At 45.2% G+C, this 13,882-nt stretch overlaps 1 protein-coding gene across 1 annotated transcript in view; it reads left to right on the top strand.

Moving 5' to 3' along the window:
- The window catches only part of LOC140393943 (peptidyl-prolyl cis-trans isomerase FKBP5-like), a 204,796-nt gene extending 204,067 nt beyond the window's left edge, over positions 1-729 (top strand). Inside the window, exon 10 of the mRNA XM_072480617.1 lies at positions 333-729. Within this exon, the coding sequence (XP_072336718.1) occupies positions 333-431 (99 nt within the window). The 3' untranslated portion in view covers positions 432-729. The remainder of the gene's footprint in view (positions 1-332) is intronic.
- Positions 730-13,882: the final 13,153 nt, after the last annotated feature.

The following is a 13,882-nucleotide window of genomic DNA, read 5'->3' as shown; positions in this document are numbered from 1 at the left end:
GCATGAAAGGTCATCACTGTTTGCTCTGGCTTGTCAGAACTCCGGCCTCTTACTCCCCAACCATCTCTTTTTGCCCTACTCTCCTTCCTGCTCCACATTCTCCAGCAACCATAGGCCAGACAAATTACCTCTGAACTGGCCATTTCTGGTTGCATCCTGAAACCCGCCAGTCCAAAGGTCAATTCCCTGCCCGCTGGGTGATGGACAGAATGTGGAGCAGGAAAAATAAAGTAGCAGAGAAAGAGAGAATTGGGGGATAAAAGGACCTGAATTCTGACCGGTTCTTAATGGTCTAAAATGACGGCTTCTAACTCGTTGCCCATACCTTGCAGGGGGAAACCAGCAAGTCGTTGAGGCAGAAGGAAAGAAATGTATTTAAAGAGGTGGAAGAGGATCGACCTGAAGAAAAGAAACCCAGAGAAGCAGAATGAAGCGGAAAAACGTGCGTCTGAAGGATGACACAACTGGTATCTGAATCGGCTGCAAATCATACTCCTGTAGCCCAACCCACGACAGGGCCTCATTTAAGAGAGCAATGAGATACTTGCTGCTAAATAAAAGGAACAAAGGGATTATTATAGCTGGAGATCTCTGCAAGTTCAGTGTGTGGCAAGTCAATGAGAGTTGAGTCACAGACTCCCCCCAAGGAGCTTCATAACCTTGAGTGAAAATGTTTTCCTATCCGAGTCATTCCAGAATCTAACAGAAATAAAGATTACAATCCTCCCACTCTGGCTGTTGATTTTAGTCCTTGAACAAAGAGATCAAATAACCCTGAGATGCGGCGTTATATTAATGGTTCAGCTTCCTGTATTGACTCTACAAAGTATCCTTCCCAGATGTACATTTTTCCAGAGTAAGATATCTTCACCTCTATCACTTATACTATCAATAGAATGTCAGGCTTCTCAAAGTTGATATATTCTGCTTCCATCTCCCACCATCCTGTGAATTAACTGTAACTCTGAAATGTTATCCTTACTAAAAGAATCAGTTGAGAATCCAGGATGGCGAGGGAACTGTTATTTACACATGTTCATGCTTTCTGCATCTTTCAGTAATAAAAAGCCTGTTTTATACTGAAAACAGGAGGAAGTTGTAACGTGAAATATTTCCATCAAATGTCTCCCATGTCACATTTGACTAGGCACTCCATGTTAAGGACTTTGTTTCCTTAGTGTTTTCTCATTATGAGCCTTTCTTGAACTGATCTTAAGATGGCAACCCGCAGACAGACTGCCTCATGGCACAAACACATAACAACGGCAAGCCAGGTGGGACATGTAGTCCTGTTATATTTCAAAATCCAAACATTCCCTTTTTCCTAATGAAAAGACACATTTGCATGCTCGTTTATGTGTATCCATAGAATCCCTACAGCTCAGAAGGAGGCCATTTGGCCCATTGAGTCTGCACCGACCCTCCAAAAGAGCACTTTACCCAGATCCACTTGCCCGGCCATCCCGCCCTATCCCTGTAATCTAACAGGGAGAGCTAGCATGGATTCGAGAAGGGAAGGTCATGCCTGGCTAATCTTATTAAATTTTTTGAAGTGGTGACTAAGATAGTGGACATGGGGAATGTCTAGAAATATTATTTATTTGGACTTCCAGAAGGCATTTGATAAAGTCCCACATAAGAGACTGTTACCTAAAGCAGAAGCCCACAGAATTGATGGCAAATTATTGACATGGTTAGGAAATTGGTTGAGTGGCAAGTGACAGAGAGTAGGGATAATGGGTAATTACTCTAATTGGCAGGAGGTGACTAGTGGTGTACCACAGGGATCTGTGGTGGGACCTCAATTATTCACGTTATTCATTAATGACTTGGATGATGGCATAGAAAGTCATATATCCAAATTTGCTGATGATGCAAAATTATCGGCATTGCAGACAGTGTAGATGATAGCATAACATTGCAAGCAGATACTGACAGACTAGGTTAATGGGCAAAATTGTGGCAGATGGGATTCAATGTAAGCAAGTGTGAGGTTATCCATTTTGGACCAAAAATGGGTAGAGCAGAGTACTTTCTAAATGGAAAGAGGTTAGGTACAGTGGATGGCCAAAGAGACTTGGGGTTCCGGTGCATAGATCTTTAAAATGCCACAAACAATTGCAGAAAATAATCAAAAAGGCTAATTGAATGCTAGCTTTATATTTCGAGGATTGAAGTATAAAACATAGAGGTTATGCTGCAGCTATACAAAATCCTGGTTAGACCCCACTTGGAGTGCTGTGAGCAGTTCTGGGCACCACACCTTCGAAAGGATATTTTGGCCTTGGAGGGAGTGCAATGTAGGTTTACAAAAATGATACTTGGGACGACAGGGGTTAAGTTAAGAGGAGAGATTGCACAGTTTAGGCCTGGTTTCACTACAATTTAGAAGGTTATGGGATGATCTGATCAAAATATTCAAGATATTAACAGGGAAAGACAGGGAAGATAAAGATAAACTGTTTGCACTGGTTGGAGATTCTAAAACTAGGGGGCATAATCTAAAAATTAGGCCTAGACCGTTCAGGAGAGATGTTAGGAAGACCTTCTTTACTCAAAAGGGTGGTAGAGAGTTGGAACTCTGTCCCACAAACAGCAGTTAAAGCTGGAACAGTTGTTAATTTTAAATCTGAGATGGATAGATATTTGTTATGCAAAGATATTAAGGGATATGGGCCGAATGCAGTATATGGAGTTAGACCAGAGATCAGCCATGATATCATTAAATGGCAGGTCAGGCTCAAGGGGTTGAATGGCCTACTCCTGTTCCTATGTTCCTAACTTGCACATCCTCGGACACTAAGGGGCAATTTAACATGGCCAATCCACCTAACCCGCACATCTGTTGACTGTGGAAGGAAACTGCCGCTCCTGGAGGAAACCCACACAGACCCGGGACAAAGTGAAAAATCCACATAGACTGCCGCCTGAAGTTGGAATTGAACTTTGGCACTGTCAGACAGCAGTGCTAACCACTGTACCACCTGTTGTGCCACCGTGCTACACTGTAACTGTGAGTTGCCCAAGTTACCCAGTGTATACCCAGTGTTGTCTTGCATTAATTTTGTTCTACTAGTCTCTCTTTGCACCTGAATGTGTGCGCATTGTCATTGGTTGTTCATCTGGATGACATTCCTTGTCCAGAGAATGTTGTTCCCATGGCACTGGTTGACTTGGTGATTGTGGTTGTTGGGAAGTCGTGGACCTTCAAGATTGATGATAATTCTGTACTCAGTGCAGCTGATGAGATCCCTTCTCCCTGACTGGCTGATAGCTGTGAAGGAACAGCTATGCTCGTCGTTCAGATATGCCTATGGTTGCACCGGTTATTCACTTCCACCGCATACAACTGAGGTGGCAATTTATCTATGCATGTGCAAAGTTTCCACGTGGGCTGACTCCTGTTGACGAGATTGAAGGTTTGCACCCTGACTGGCTCTCCAATGCTCAGCTCTGATAATGAGTTGGCAGTCTTGTCAAAATGTAATTTGTGTTTCTGATGTTTCACCTAGATTTTTTCTTTCACTCATGCCTGTTACTGCTTCTGGTTTCAGTAGCCTTTTTGCTATTGGAAGAGTAGTTTGGAAGGTGCAGTGTGAAATTAGTCTTTGGACTGGACTACTTTCCATACCTTCAATTGTCTTGTATATATCTGTGCTAAATTTGCTCGATTTTGTGATGACTTCTTTGGCAATTTTCACTGCTGCCTTAGCTTTTACATTTTACTGGGAATAGCGTGGAGATGATATGTAGTATTCAATTTCCCAATCCTTTGTGAATCGGCTGAATTCTTCACTGATGAACTTATGGCCACTGTCACTCATCACAATACTTGAAATGCCGTAATGACGGAGCGTGTTTTCAAGAATTCCACTATTCTTCCTGTTGTCATTAAAGTCAGCTGGTCTAACTCCCAGTAGTCAGAATAGTAGTTCAGCGTGACAATATAATCAATCCCTGCTAAAGTGGAAAGGTCAACTCCCAGTTTCATCCATGCTCTGTCTGGGGTGTCATGCATCATTAACAGTTCAACATTACGTGCACCACACTGGTCAATCTGAACTTTAATTTAATTGCTCATGTTTGGCCAGTGGAGCATTTGTCTTGGCATTTCTCAGAGTCAATTCAATTATTTGATGGCTTGCATGGATGTACTTCAGTAACTCTCCTCTTATTTCCTTAGGGATGATGACGCTATTTCCTTTGTACAAGACGCCATCTTAGACTGTCACTTCATCTTGGTATGCCCATTGTACTCTTGTGACCACAGATGTGTCCTTGATGCTCTCAGGCCATTCTTCCATTACTACATTTTGTAGCACTTGTAGAGTTGCAGAGTTGCATGTTGTTGGGTAGTTCGCTTGGTTTGAGCAAGGCACTAGTCTGTCTCTGCTGGATTGATGTCTTCCAGGTCATGTGTAACTACTGCTTCATATTCAATCTGTAAGATTTCATATTTTATTGTAGAATTCTCAACTTTCTTCATGGGAGAGGAGCGCTGCTCCCGGCAGCATGTCTGCAATGTACATCTGTTTTCCTTACTTGTATCTCATGTCCAGATGCTATCTCTGTAAACAAAGTAACTTTCTTTGGAGAGGCTTTGGAGCCAGATAGTCGTGGTTTGAGAAAAACTCTTTGAAGTGGCTTGTGGCCAGACACCATGGTTACCTTGTCTCTCCCAAGCATGTATTGATGAAAATGCTCGCAAGGAAAAACAATAGCCAGGCACTCTTTCTCAATCTGAGCGCAGCAATACTCCATTTCCATTTGTGCCCTGGATACAATGTGATTGGTTATCCTTGCTGCATTAGGGTTGCTCCCAGACCTGTCTTGCTGCCGTCACACCACAAGGTGACATCCTCATTGATGTCAGCACTTGCATTGTCACCATTAGTCGTTCAGTTTTAGTGAATGCTGCTTCTTATTCAGTTCCTCACTGCCCCCCTCAGCAGTGAGCTTGTCTGATGGTTCACCCTCTCATGACAAATTACAAAAAATTAGCAAGTAATGCATGCATCTAGTAAAAAATCGTTGCGCTGCTTTCATATCTGTTGGTCACTGTTACAACTCTCACCTTGTCAGGATCCAAAGAACCAAGAAAAGTACAGCACAGGAACAGGCCCTTTATCCCTCCAAGCCTGCATTGACCATGCTGCCTAAAACCATCTACACTTCCGGGGTCCGTATCCCTCTGGTCCCATCCTATTCATGTATTCGTCAAGATGCCCCTTAAACTTCTCTATCACATCTGTTTCCACCACTTCCTCTGGCAGCGAGTTCCAGGCACCCACTACTCTGTGTAAAAAAAACTTCCCTCACACATCTCCTCTAAACTTTGCCCCTCACACCTTAAACCTATGTTCCCTTAGTAATTGACTCTTCCACCCTGGGAAAAGCTTCTGACTGTCCACTCTAAACATGCCCCTCAACCTCCGTCGTTCCTGTGAGAACAAACCAAATTTATCCAACCTCTCCTCATAGCTAATGCCCTCCATACCAGGCAACATCCTGGTAAACCCCTCTGTGCCATCTCCAAAGCCTCCACATCCTTCTGGTAGTGTGGCAACCAGAATTGAACACCATATTCCAAGTGTAGTCTAATTAAGGTTCTATACAGCTGCAGCATGACTTGCCAATTTTTATACTCAATACTTAACCCTAACCCTAACCTAACCCTAACCCCCGACTTATGAAGACAAGCATGCCATATGCCTTCTTGACTACCTTCTCCACCTGCGTTGCCACTTTCAGTGACCTGTGGACCAGTTCGCCCAGAACCCTCTGCCTGTCAATACTCTTAAGGGTTCTGCCATTTACTGTATATTTCCCAACTGTATTAGACCTTCCAAAATGCATTACCTCACATTTGTCCGGATTAAACTCCATCTGCCACCTCACTGCCGAAGTCTCTAACCAATCTATATCCTGCTGTATCCTCTGACAGTCCTCATCACTATTCGCAATTCCACCAACTTTTGTGTCGTCCACAAACTTACTAATCAGACCAGTTACATTTTCCTCCAAATCATTTATATATACTACAAACAGCAAAGGTCCCATCGCTGATCCCTATGGAACACCACTAGTCACAGCCCTCCATTTAGAAGATCACCCTTCCACTGCTACCCTCTGTCTTCTATGACCGAGCCAGTTCTGTATTCATCTTGCCAGCTCACCCCGTGTGACTTCACCGTCTGTACCAGTCTGCCAAGAGGGACCTTGTCAAAGGCCTTACTGAAGTCCATGTAAACAACATCCACTGCCCTACCTTCATCAATAATCTTCGTCACTTCCTCGAAAAACTCGATCAAGTTAGTGAGATACGCTCTCCCCTTCACAAAACAATGCTGCCTCTTGCTACTATGTCCATTTTCTTCCAAATAGGAGTAAATACAGCTGTGATATTCTCCTTAACCAGTAGTGCAATTCCCCCACCCCTTTTACATTCCCCTCTATCCCACCTGAAACATTTAACTCCTGGAACGTTTAGCTGCCAATCTTGTCCCTCCCTCAACCAAGTTTCTGTAATGGAAACAACATCACAGTTCCAAGTACTAATCCAAGCTCTACATTCATCTGCCTTAACTGTCATACTTCTTGCATTGAAACAAATGCACCTCAGACCACCAGCCTTGCTGTGTTCAGTGACATCTCCCTGCCTGCTCTTCCTCTGAGTCTTACCGGCCCTATTCTCCAGTTCCCCCTCAGTTGTATCACCTTCTGACCTATTTCTCCAGTTCCCACCCCCTTTCCACTCCCGTGTGACACTGGCAAATCTCGCGGCCAGGATATTTATGCCCCTCCATTTTAGATGCAACCCGTCCCTCTTGCACAGGTCCCACATGCCCCGGAAGAGATCCCAATGGTCCAGATATCTGAAACAGTCCCTCCTACACCAGCTGTTTAGCCACGTGTTTAACTGTACTGCCTTCCTATCTTTAGCCTCACTGGCATGTGGCACAGGGAGGAATTCTGGGATTACAACCCTAGAGGCCCTAGAGGTCCTGTTTTTTAACTTTCTATCTAACTCCCTGAACTCCTGCTGCAGGACCTCGTCATTCTTCCTATGTCATTAGTACCAATATGTACCACAACCTCTCGCTGTTCACCCTCGCCCTTCAGAATGCACCCTGCCCATTCAGAGACATCTTGGACCCCGGCGCCATGGAGGCAACATACCATCCTGAGTCTCTTTCATGTCCACAGAAGCATTTGTCTGTGCCCCTGGCTGTAGAGCCCCCTATAACTATTGCTTTTCTGTGCTTTGCCCCTCCCTGCTTAATAACAGAGCCAGCCATGGTGCCACTTCTCTGGCTGCTGCTGCTGTTTTCCCCTGATAGGCCATCCCCCAACAGTATCCAAAAGGCTATACTTGTTAGAGAGGGGGACAGTCACGGGGGATTCCTGCACTGACTGCCTGGCCATTCTAACGGTCACCCATCTATCTTCCTGCACCTTGGGTGTAACCACGTTTCTAAAACTCCTGTATATGGCACTTTCTGTCACTTGCATGCTCCTAAGTGCATCCAACTGATCCATGTGGTTTGTGAGGAGCTGCAATTGGGTGCACTTCCTGCAGATGTAGTTATCTGGAATGCTGAAGCTTCACGGACCTCCAACATCTCACAAGTGAAGCATTTTACCCCTCTAACTGCCATTTCTAGAACTAATTAATAAATTAATTTAAAAATAAATACTTACTAAATTAAAATAAGTTACAGTTAGCTGTAATTTCTGCTTTAAATGCAAAATGCTGAAATGGAAAATTTAGAATGGTTTTTCAAATTTCCACACATTCCTTATTAACCCATCAAATCACAGCCTTCCTGTGATGCTTCAGTTTTTTTCCCCCAGTCGGAATACTCAATTAGTGAATCGGCGAAACCACTTACCCTTCCCAGGCCTCTGTTCAAAAATCTCCTGCCTCTGCTCTGCTCCCGATGTTTCGGTTTCACCGTCTCCTAGTTTCACCTAACTGCCTATTTTTCACTCAACTCCAAGCACTTTCGTCCAGCCAAGTAGTGCTCACAGTGACTTCCCTGTTTATAGGCCTCAAGTTCCAATGCTCTGGAAACTGGATTAAACCAGTTGCACAATTTACTAGCTACCATTTTTGATTATCCGATTTAAGACCTAAAGATAAGTTTAATTACTACTTGCCCCCTTATAACTCACCACTTGAACTCCGGGTAAAGATCTTTTGCTGTCAGAACATGACATTTTCAGTTGCAATTTTCCTTGTTTGGCTCCAGGTTAATCTGACTCTCTCCAGCAGTTGTATTAAATTCAGGTCATGGTCAGCAATGGCATCTTCCATTGTGTCTCTACATCCATTGATTAGTAGACCATTCACTAGAGCTTCCACTCCGGGACGATCACCAACTACCTCATGTTGTCCACGTTGATATTCTTCCGGAGCTGCGGAAATGCCAAAAGGCACACACAACCACCTGTATCGTCCTAACAGATTCCAGGATGTTGTTAGAAAGCTACTGCTTTCATCCAGCTTCACTTGCCAGTAACCATCCTTCATATCCAGCGTAGTGAATATCTTTGCAAGTTGTGTCAAAATTCCTTTGATGGTTGGCATGAGATAGTGAGATCTGTTCCGTGCTTTATTTCATACCTTTGGGTCTAAGCATACCCTCTATTTTCCAGGTAGCTACCACACTGCTGATGCAGTCTGTAGGAGTTGTCACTTATTTGATTACTCCCCTCTTTTCCAGCTCTTCTAACTTGTCCTTTGATGCAGTTGAACACTTCTCAGCAGATGCTGAATTGGTCTCACACTCTCATCTGCTTCTCGATGATATTCTCAAGGTAGACATCCCAGCCCTGTAAACGCATCTTTAACTCCTCTAGCATCTGCTCTGCTGTCACTGGCGTTTTTGTGCAGTGACACGTTGTCAATCGCTATTGGCACATTCAGGGTTATCAGTCCAAGCTTTAGACTGGCTCCAGCTGAGATGAGTGACTGTTGTGTACTATCTGTGATCTGGGACCACAGACTTTCCTTCTTTGCCATTGCATTGGGATCTCAGGCTAATTTGTCCTCTCGGTATGAATTTCATGTCATCATATAGCCTCAAACTTACTTCTGAGGTTTCAATTTTTCAATCACTCAGTCAAACTGCTTTGCACAGGTCTGTGAAGATCATGATGCACCAGTTCTATCAGACACTTCATATTCACTTGATGCCCTCTTTCTTCAGTCATTATTCTCACCATCACAAACCATTTAGCAACGATAGACTGGATGGAAATAACCTGTTGCAGCACATGTCGTGATTCATCAGACTCTTCAGCTGAGATCTCTCCAGTGGCCATCTCTATCAGCTTAGAACATAGAACGATACAGCGCAGTACAGGCCCTTCGGCCCACGATGTTGCACCGAAACAAAAGCCATCTAACCTACACTATGCCATTATCATCCATATGCTTATCCAATAAACTTTTAAATGCCCTCAATGTTGGCGAGTTCACTACTGTTGCAGGTAGGGCATTCCACGGCCTCACCACTCTTTGCGTAAAGAACCTACCTCTGACCTCTGTCCTATATCTATTACCCCTCAGTTTAAAGCTATGTCCCCTCGTGTCAGCCATTTCCATCCGCGGGAGAAGGCTCTCACTGTCCACCCTATCTAACCCCCTGATCATTTTGTATGCCTCTATTAAGTCTCCTCTTAACCTTCTCTCCAACGAAAACAACGTCCAGTCCATCAGCCTTTCCTCATAAGATTTTCCCTCCATACCAGGCAACATCCTGGTAAATCTCCTCTGCACCCGCTCCAAAGCCTCCACGTCCTTCCTATAATGCGGTGTCCAGAACTGTACGCAATACTCCAAACGCGGCCGTACCAGAGTTTTGTACAGCTGCAACATGACCTCCTGACTCCGGAACTCAATCCCTCTACCAATAAAGGCCAACACTCCATAGGCCTTCTTCACAACCCTATCAACCTGGGTGGCAACTTTCAGGGATCGATGTACATGGACACCTAGATCCCTCTGCTCATCCACACTTCCAAGGACTTTACCATTAGCCAAATATTCCGCATTCCTGTTATTCCTTCCAAAGTGAATCACCTCACACTTCTCTACATTAAACTCCATTTGCCACCTCTCAGCCCAGCTCTGCAGCTTATCTATGTCCCTCTGTAACCTGCTACATCCTTCCACACTGTCGACAACACCACCGACTTTAGTGTCGTCTGCAAATTTACTCACCCACCCTTCTGCGCCTTCCTCTAGGTCATTGATAAAAATGACAAACAGCAACGGCCCCAGAGCAGATCCTTGTGGTACGTCACTTGTAACTGAACTCCATTCTGAACATTTCCCATCAACCACCACCCTCTGTCTTCTTTCAGCTAGCCAATTTCTGATCCACATCTCTAAATCACCCTCAATCCCCAGCCTCCGTATTTTCTGCAATAGCCTACCGTGGGGAACCTTATCAAACGCTTTACTGAAATTCATTTACACCACATCAACTGCTCTACCCTCATCTACCTGTTCAGTCACCTTCTCAAAGAACTCGATAAGGTTTGTGAGGCATGACTTACCCTTCACAAAGCCATGCTGACTATCCCTGATCATATTATTCCTATCTAGATGATTATAAATCTTGTCTCTTATAATCCCCTCCAAGACTTTACCCACTACAGACGTGAGGCTCACCGGTCTATAGTTGCCGGGGTTGTCTCTGCTCCCCTTTTTGAACAAAGGGACCACATTTGCTATCCTCCAGTCCTCTGGCACTATTCCTGTAGCCAATGATGACATAAAAATCAAAGCCAAAGGTCAAGCAATCTCTTCCCTGGCCTCCCAGAGAATCCTAGGATAAATCCCATCAGGACCCGGGGACTTATCTATTTTCAGCCTGTCCAGAATTGCCAACACTTCTTCCCTACGTACCTCAATGCCATCTATTCTAATAGCCTGGGTCTCAGCATTCTCCTCCACAACATTATCTTTTTCCTGAGTGAATACTGACGAAAAATATTCATTTAGTATCTCACCTATCTCTTCAGACTCCACACACAACTTCCCATCCCTGTCCTTGTCTGGTCCTACTCTTACCCTAGTCATTCGCTTATTCCTGGCATACCTATAGAAAGCTTTTGGGTTTTCCTTGATCCTACCTGCCAAATACTTCTCATGTCCCCTCCTTGCTCGTCTTATCTCTCTCTTTTGATCCTTCCTCGCTACCTTGTAACTATCCATCGCCCCAACTGAAACTTCACACCTCATCTTCACATAGGCCTCCTTCTTCCTCTTAACAAGTGATTCCACTTCTTTGGTAAACCACGGTTCCCTCGCTCGACGCCTTCCTCCCTGCCTGACCGGTACATACTTATCAAGAACACGCAGTAGCTGATCCTTGAACAAGCCCCACTTGTCCAGTGTGCCCAACACTTGCAGCCTACTTCTCCACCTTATCCCCCCCAAGTCACGTCTAATGGCATCATAATTGCCCTTCCCCCAGCTATAACTCTTGCCCTGCGGTGTATACTTATCCCTTTCCATCATTAACATAAACGTCTCCGAATTGTGGTCACTGTCCCCAAAGTGCTCTCCTACCTCCAAATCCAACACCTGGCCTGGTTCATTACCCAAAACCAAATCCAACGTGGCCTCGCCTCTTGTTGGCCTGTCAACATATTGTTGGCCTGTCAACATATTGTTTTGCTTCTTTTCAGCCAGCTACTTGTGTGTAAAATGAGTGTGTTTCTTGCACTTAAAATACTGCTTTCTACATGCTGGACAATCCTCCCTTTCGCTTGTATGAGGTCCTCTGCAGTATTTTTTGCATCCTATCCTTTGCCTGCGATTTCTCTGCTCTTACGACCTGGAATGACTCTCAGAATAATCTACCTCCTGGTCTGCTCCAGCTAATGTTTTACAACTTTCATGCTTTTACACATGTCTATTGCTTTCTTGAACATAGGCTGTTCCTCTTCAGTAGATGTGCTCCCACTGAGGGGTCTCATGCACCTAAGACTAATTTATCAGATCATCTTTCAGCTATCCAAATACACATGATTCTGCAAGTTGTGTTACAGCAATCACATTGTGAGTGGCATACATTCTGCAGCAGTCTCTCCCCAACAGTGTTAGAAGTGTGGTTAGTCTTCCAGTTCCAGCTTGTGAATTAATTCTATTGCAACGTCATAGTTTTACCATTGCAAGTGGAAAGACTACCAATTTTGCCACATATATTTCAATTCAACAGGAGCTGGAGGTAGAAGGTTTTGTACCATGTTCACTTACCCAGTACTGGAGTCCTTTGTTTGATTGTTTTTGCTCATCCTTTTTAGCAGCTTTTTTCAGATTTTAATATTTCTGTGTGCTTGGGTTCTTCTCTGCAGCAAATTTCAAATCCTTTAATTTAGCTCCACTTTCTAACTCCATGGGTGCGATTTTGTTTTGAGTCCGTTAGCCGTGGATGCAAATCTTGCAAAAGGCCAAAAACGAGATTTCCGATCGTGATGTTCCTGGGCCCTCCCTGATAACGCGATCAAGTCCTCGCCCAGGAAGGGCGAGAACCTGAATTGAATGTGTTTCAATGTCAATAATGAGGTTATAGTCGCATCTTCAGACCTCATTGAATCTCAACATCCACCAGCGTGATGCCACATGGCCGGAATCACTACTGCTTTTTAAAAATTAGAACCAGGCACCATGACCTCAGAGAGGGAAGAAGGAGATGAGAACCCAGGGTGTACAAGGGGACAGTATCCACTGGGCTGCTGCAGAGGAGGACTGGTTCACGGTTTTTGGGGGGTTTTGGATGTGAGGGAGGAGTGGTCAGGGTCCTCCTCTGGGATGGGGGTCGCAGCTCGTGCGTGTTGACCTTCAACCTGTCTGTTTGAGAAAATGTTCCCAATCCGGAATGATTCTGGAGTTTGTCTGTTTTATTAACTGCACAGCCTTGAAGGCGACATCTGCCTGGGTGGTCAAGAAGTGAAAATGAGCACTTTGTTTACAGCTGTTAGTGGTATGGGACGTCTGTGGTTGTGGGGCTCATGAGGTGGGGCAAGGTGTGATGGGACTGAAGGAGGTCAGCCTCAGGGACAGGTTGGATGAGTCCCCGAAAGAAAAGCAGGGCGGTAACCAGCCTGGGGTGGGGGAAAGCCAGTGGGCAAGCACTCAGAGATCATGCAGTGACATTCCAGGAGACTTAAGTGGAAAAGCATGACAGCAATGCGATCTTGGAATGACACAGCCTGAATGGTGCCTATTGGTGTTACCTACTGATGTGCAATCAATTACACTCAAGACGAAGTGATTTCATAACTGAAGGCTTTAATCTGCTAGAACTCTTCCCCAGCAGCTTCGATACAGAAAGTGAAGGCTGCTGGGACGGCACCATCTCTTATACTCCGCCTTCAGGGCAGAGCTACGTAATACAGCCAATGGTAGACTCCTGGGTCTAACCAATGGTCATCAGCCTCTCGGGTACTGCAATACCTGGTACTACCACATTCACCCCCTGTTAAAGAAGAGTCCGGCGGAGGTGGTGGCCAGCGGTAACAGTCGCCTTTAACATGGTATGACCAGGTATGGAAGTACCGTGCTGTCGAAGATATTTACAAAGTTCACAGTTAGAGTCACAGCGAAGCAATCAGTCGATCGGGTGGCCTGGTCGTCCTTCTGGAGCGCCTGAGCTTCGGCGGTGATTCTGGTGGGTGTCCCGGTGGTTGCGACTCCGGGAGCGTCGTTTCGTCCTCCCTGGCAGGTTCGTCACCCCGAGGCGGCGCTGTTGGGGCAAAAGTTTGACACGGGGCGGGGGGGGGGGGGGGGCTGCCTGTAGGGGGTGTCGGTGGGTGGGATGGCCTAGGCAGGAGCGGCGGGAGGACCGACCCCCCCAGTGAGGTG

This window comes from Scyliorhinus torazame, chromosome 17, assembly GCF_047496885.1.
Source record: "Scyliorhinus torazame isolate Kashiwa2021f chromosome 17, sScyTor2.1, whole genome shotgun sequence".
NCBI classification, from domain to species: domain Eukaryota; kingdom Metazoa; phylum Chordata; class Chondrichthyes; order Carcharhiniformes; family Scyliorhinidae; genus Scyliorhinus; species Scyliorhinus torazame.
The sequence above is the reverse complement of the archived record's forward strand: the minus strand, read 5'-3'. Positions and strand labels throughout refer to the sequence as shown.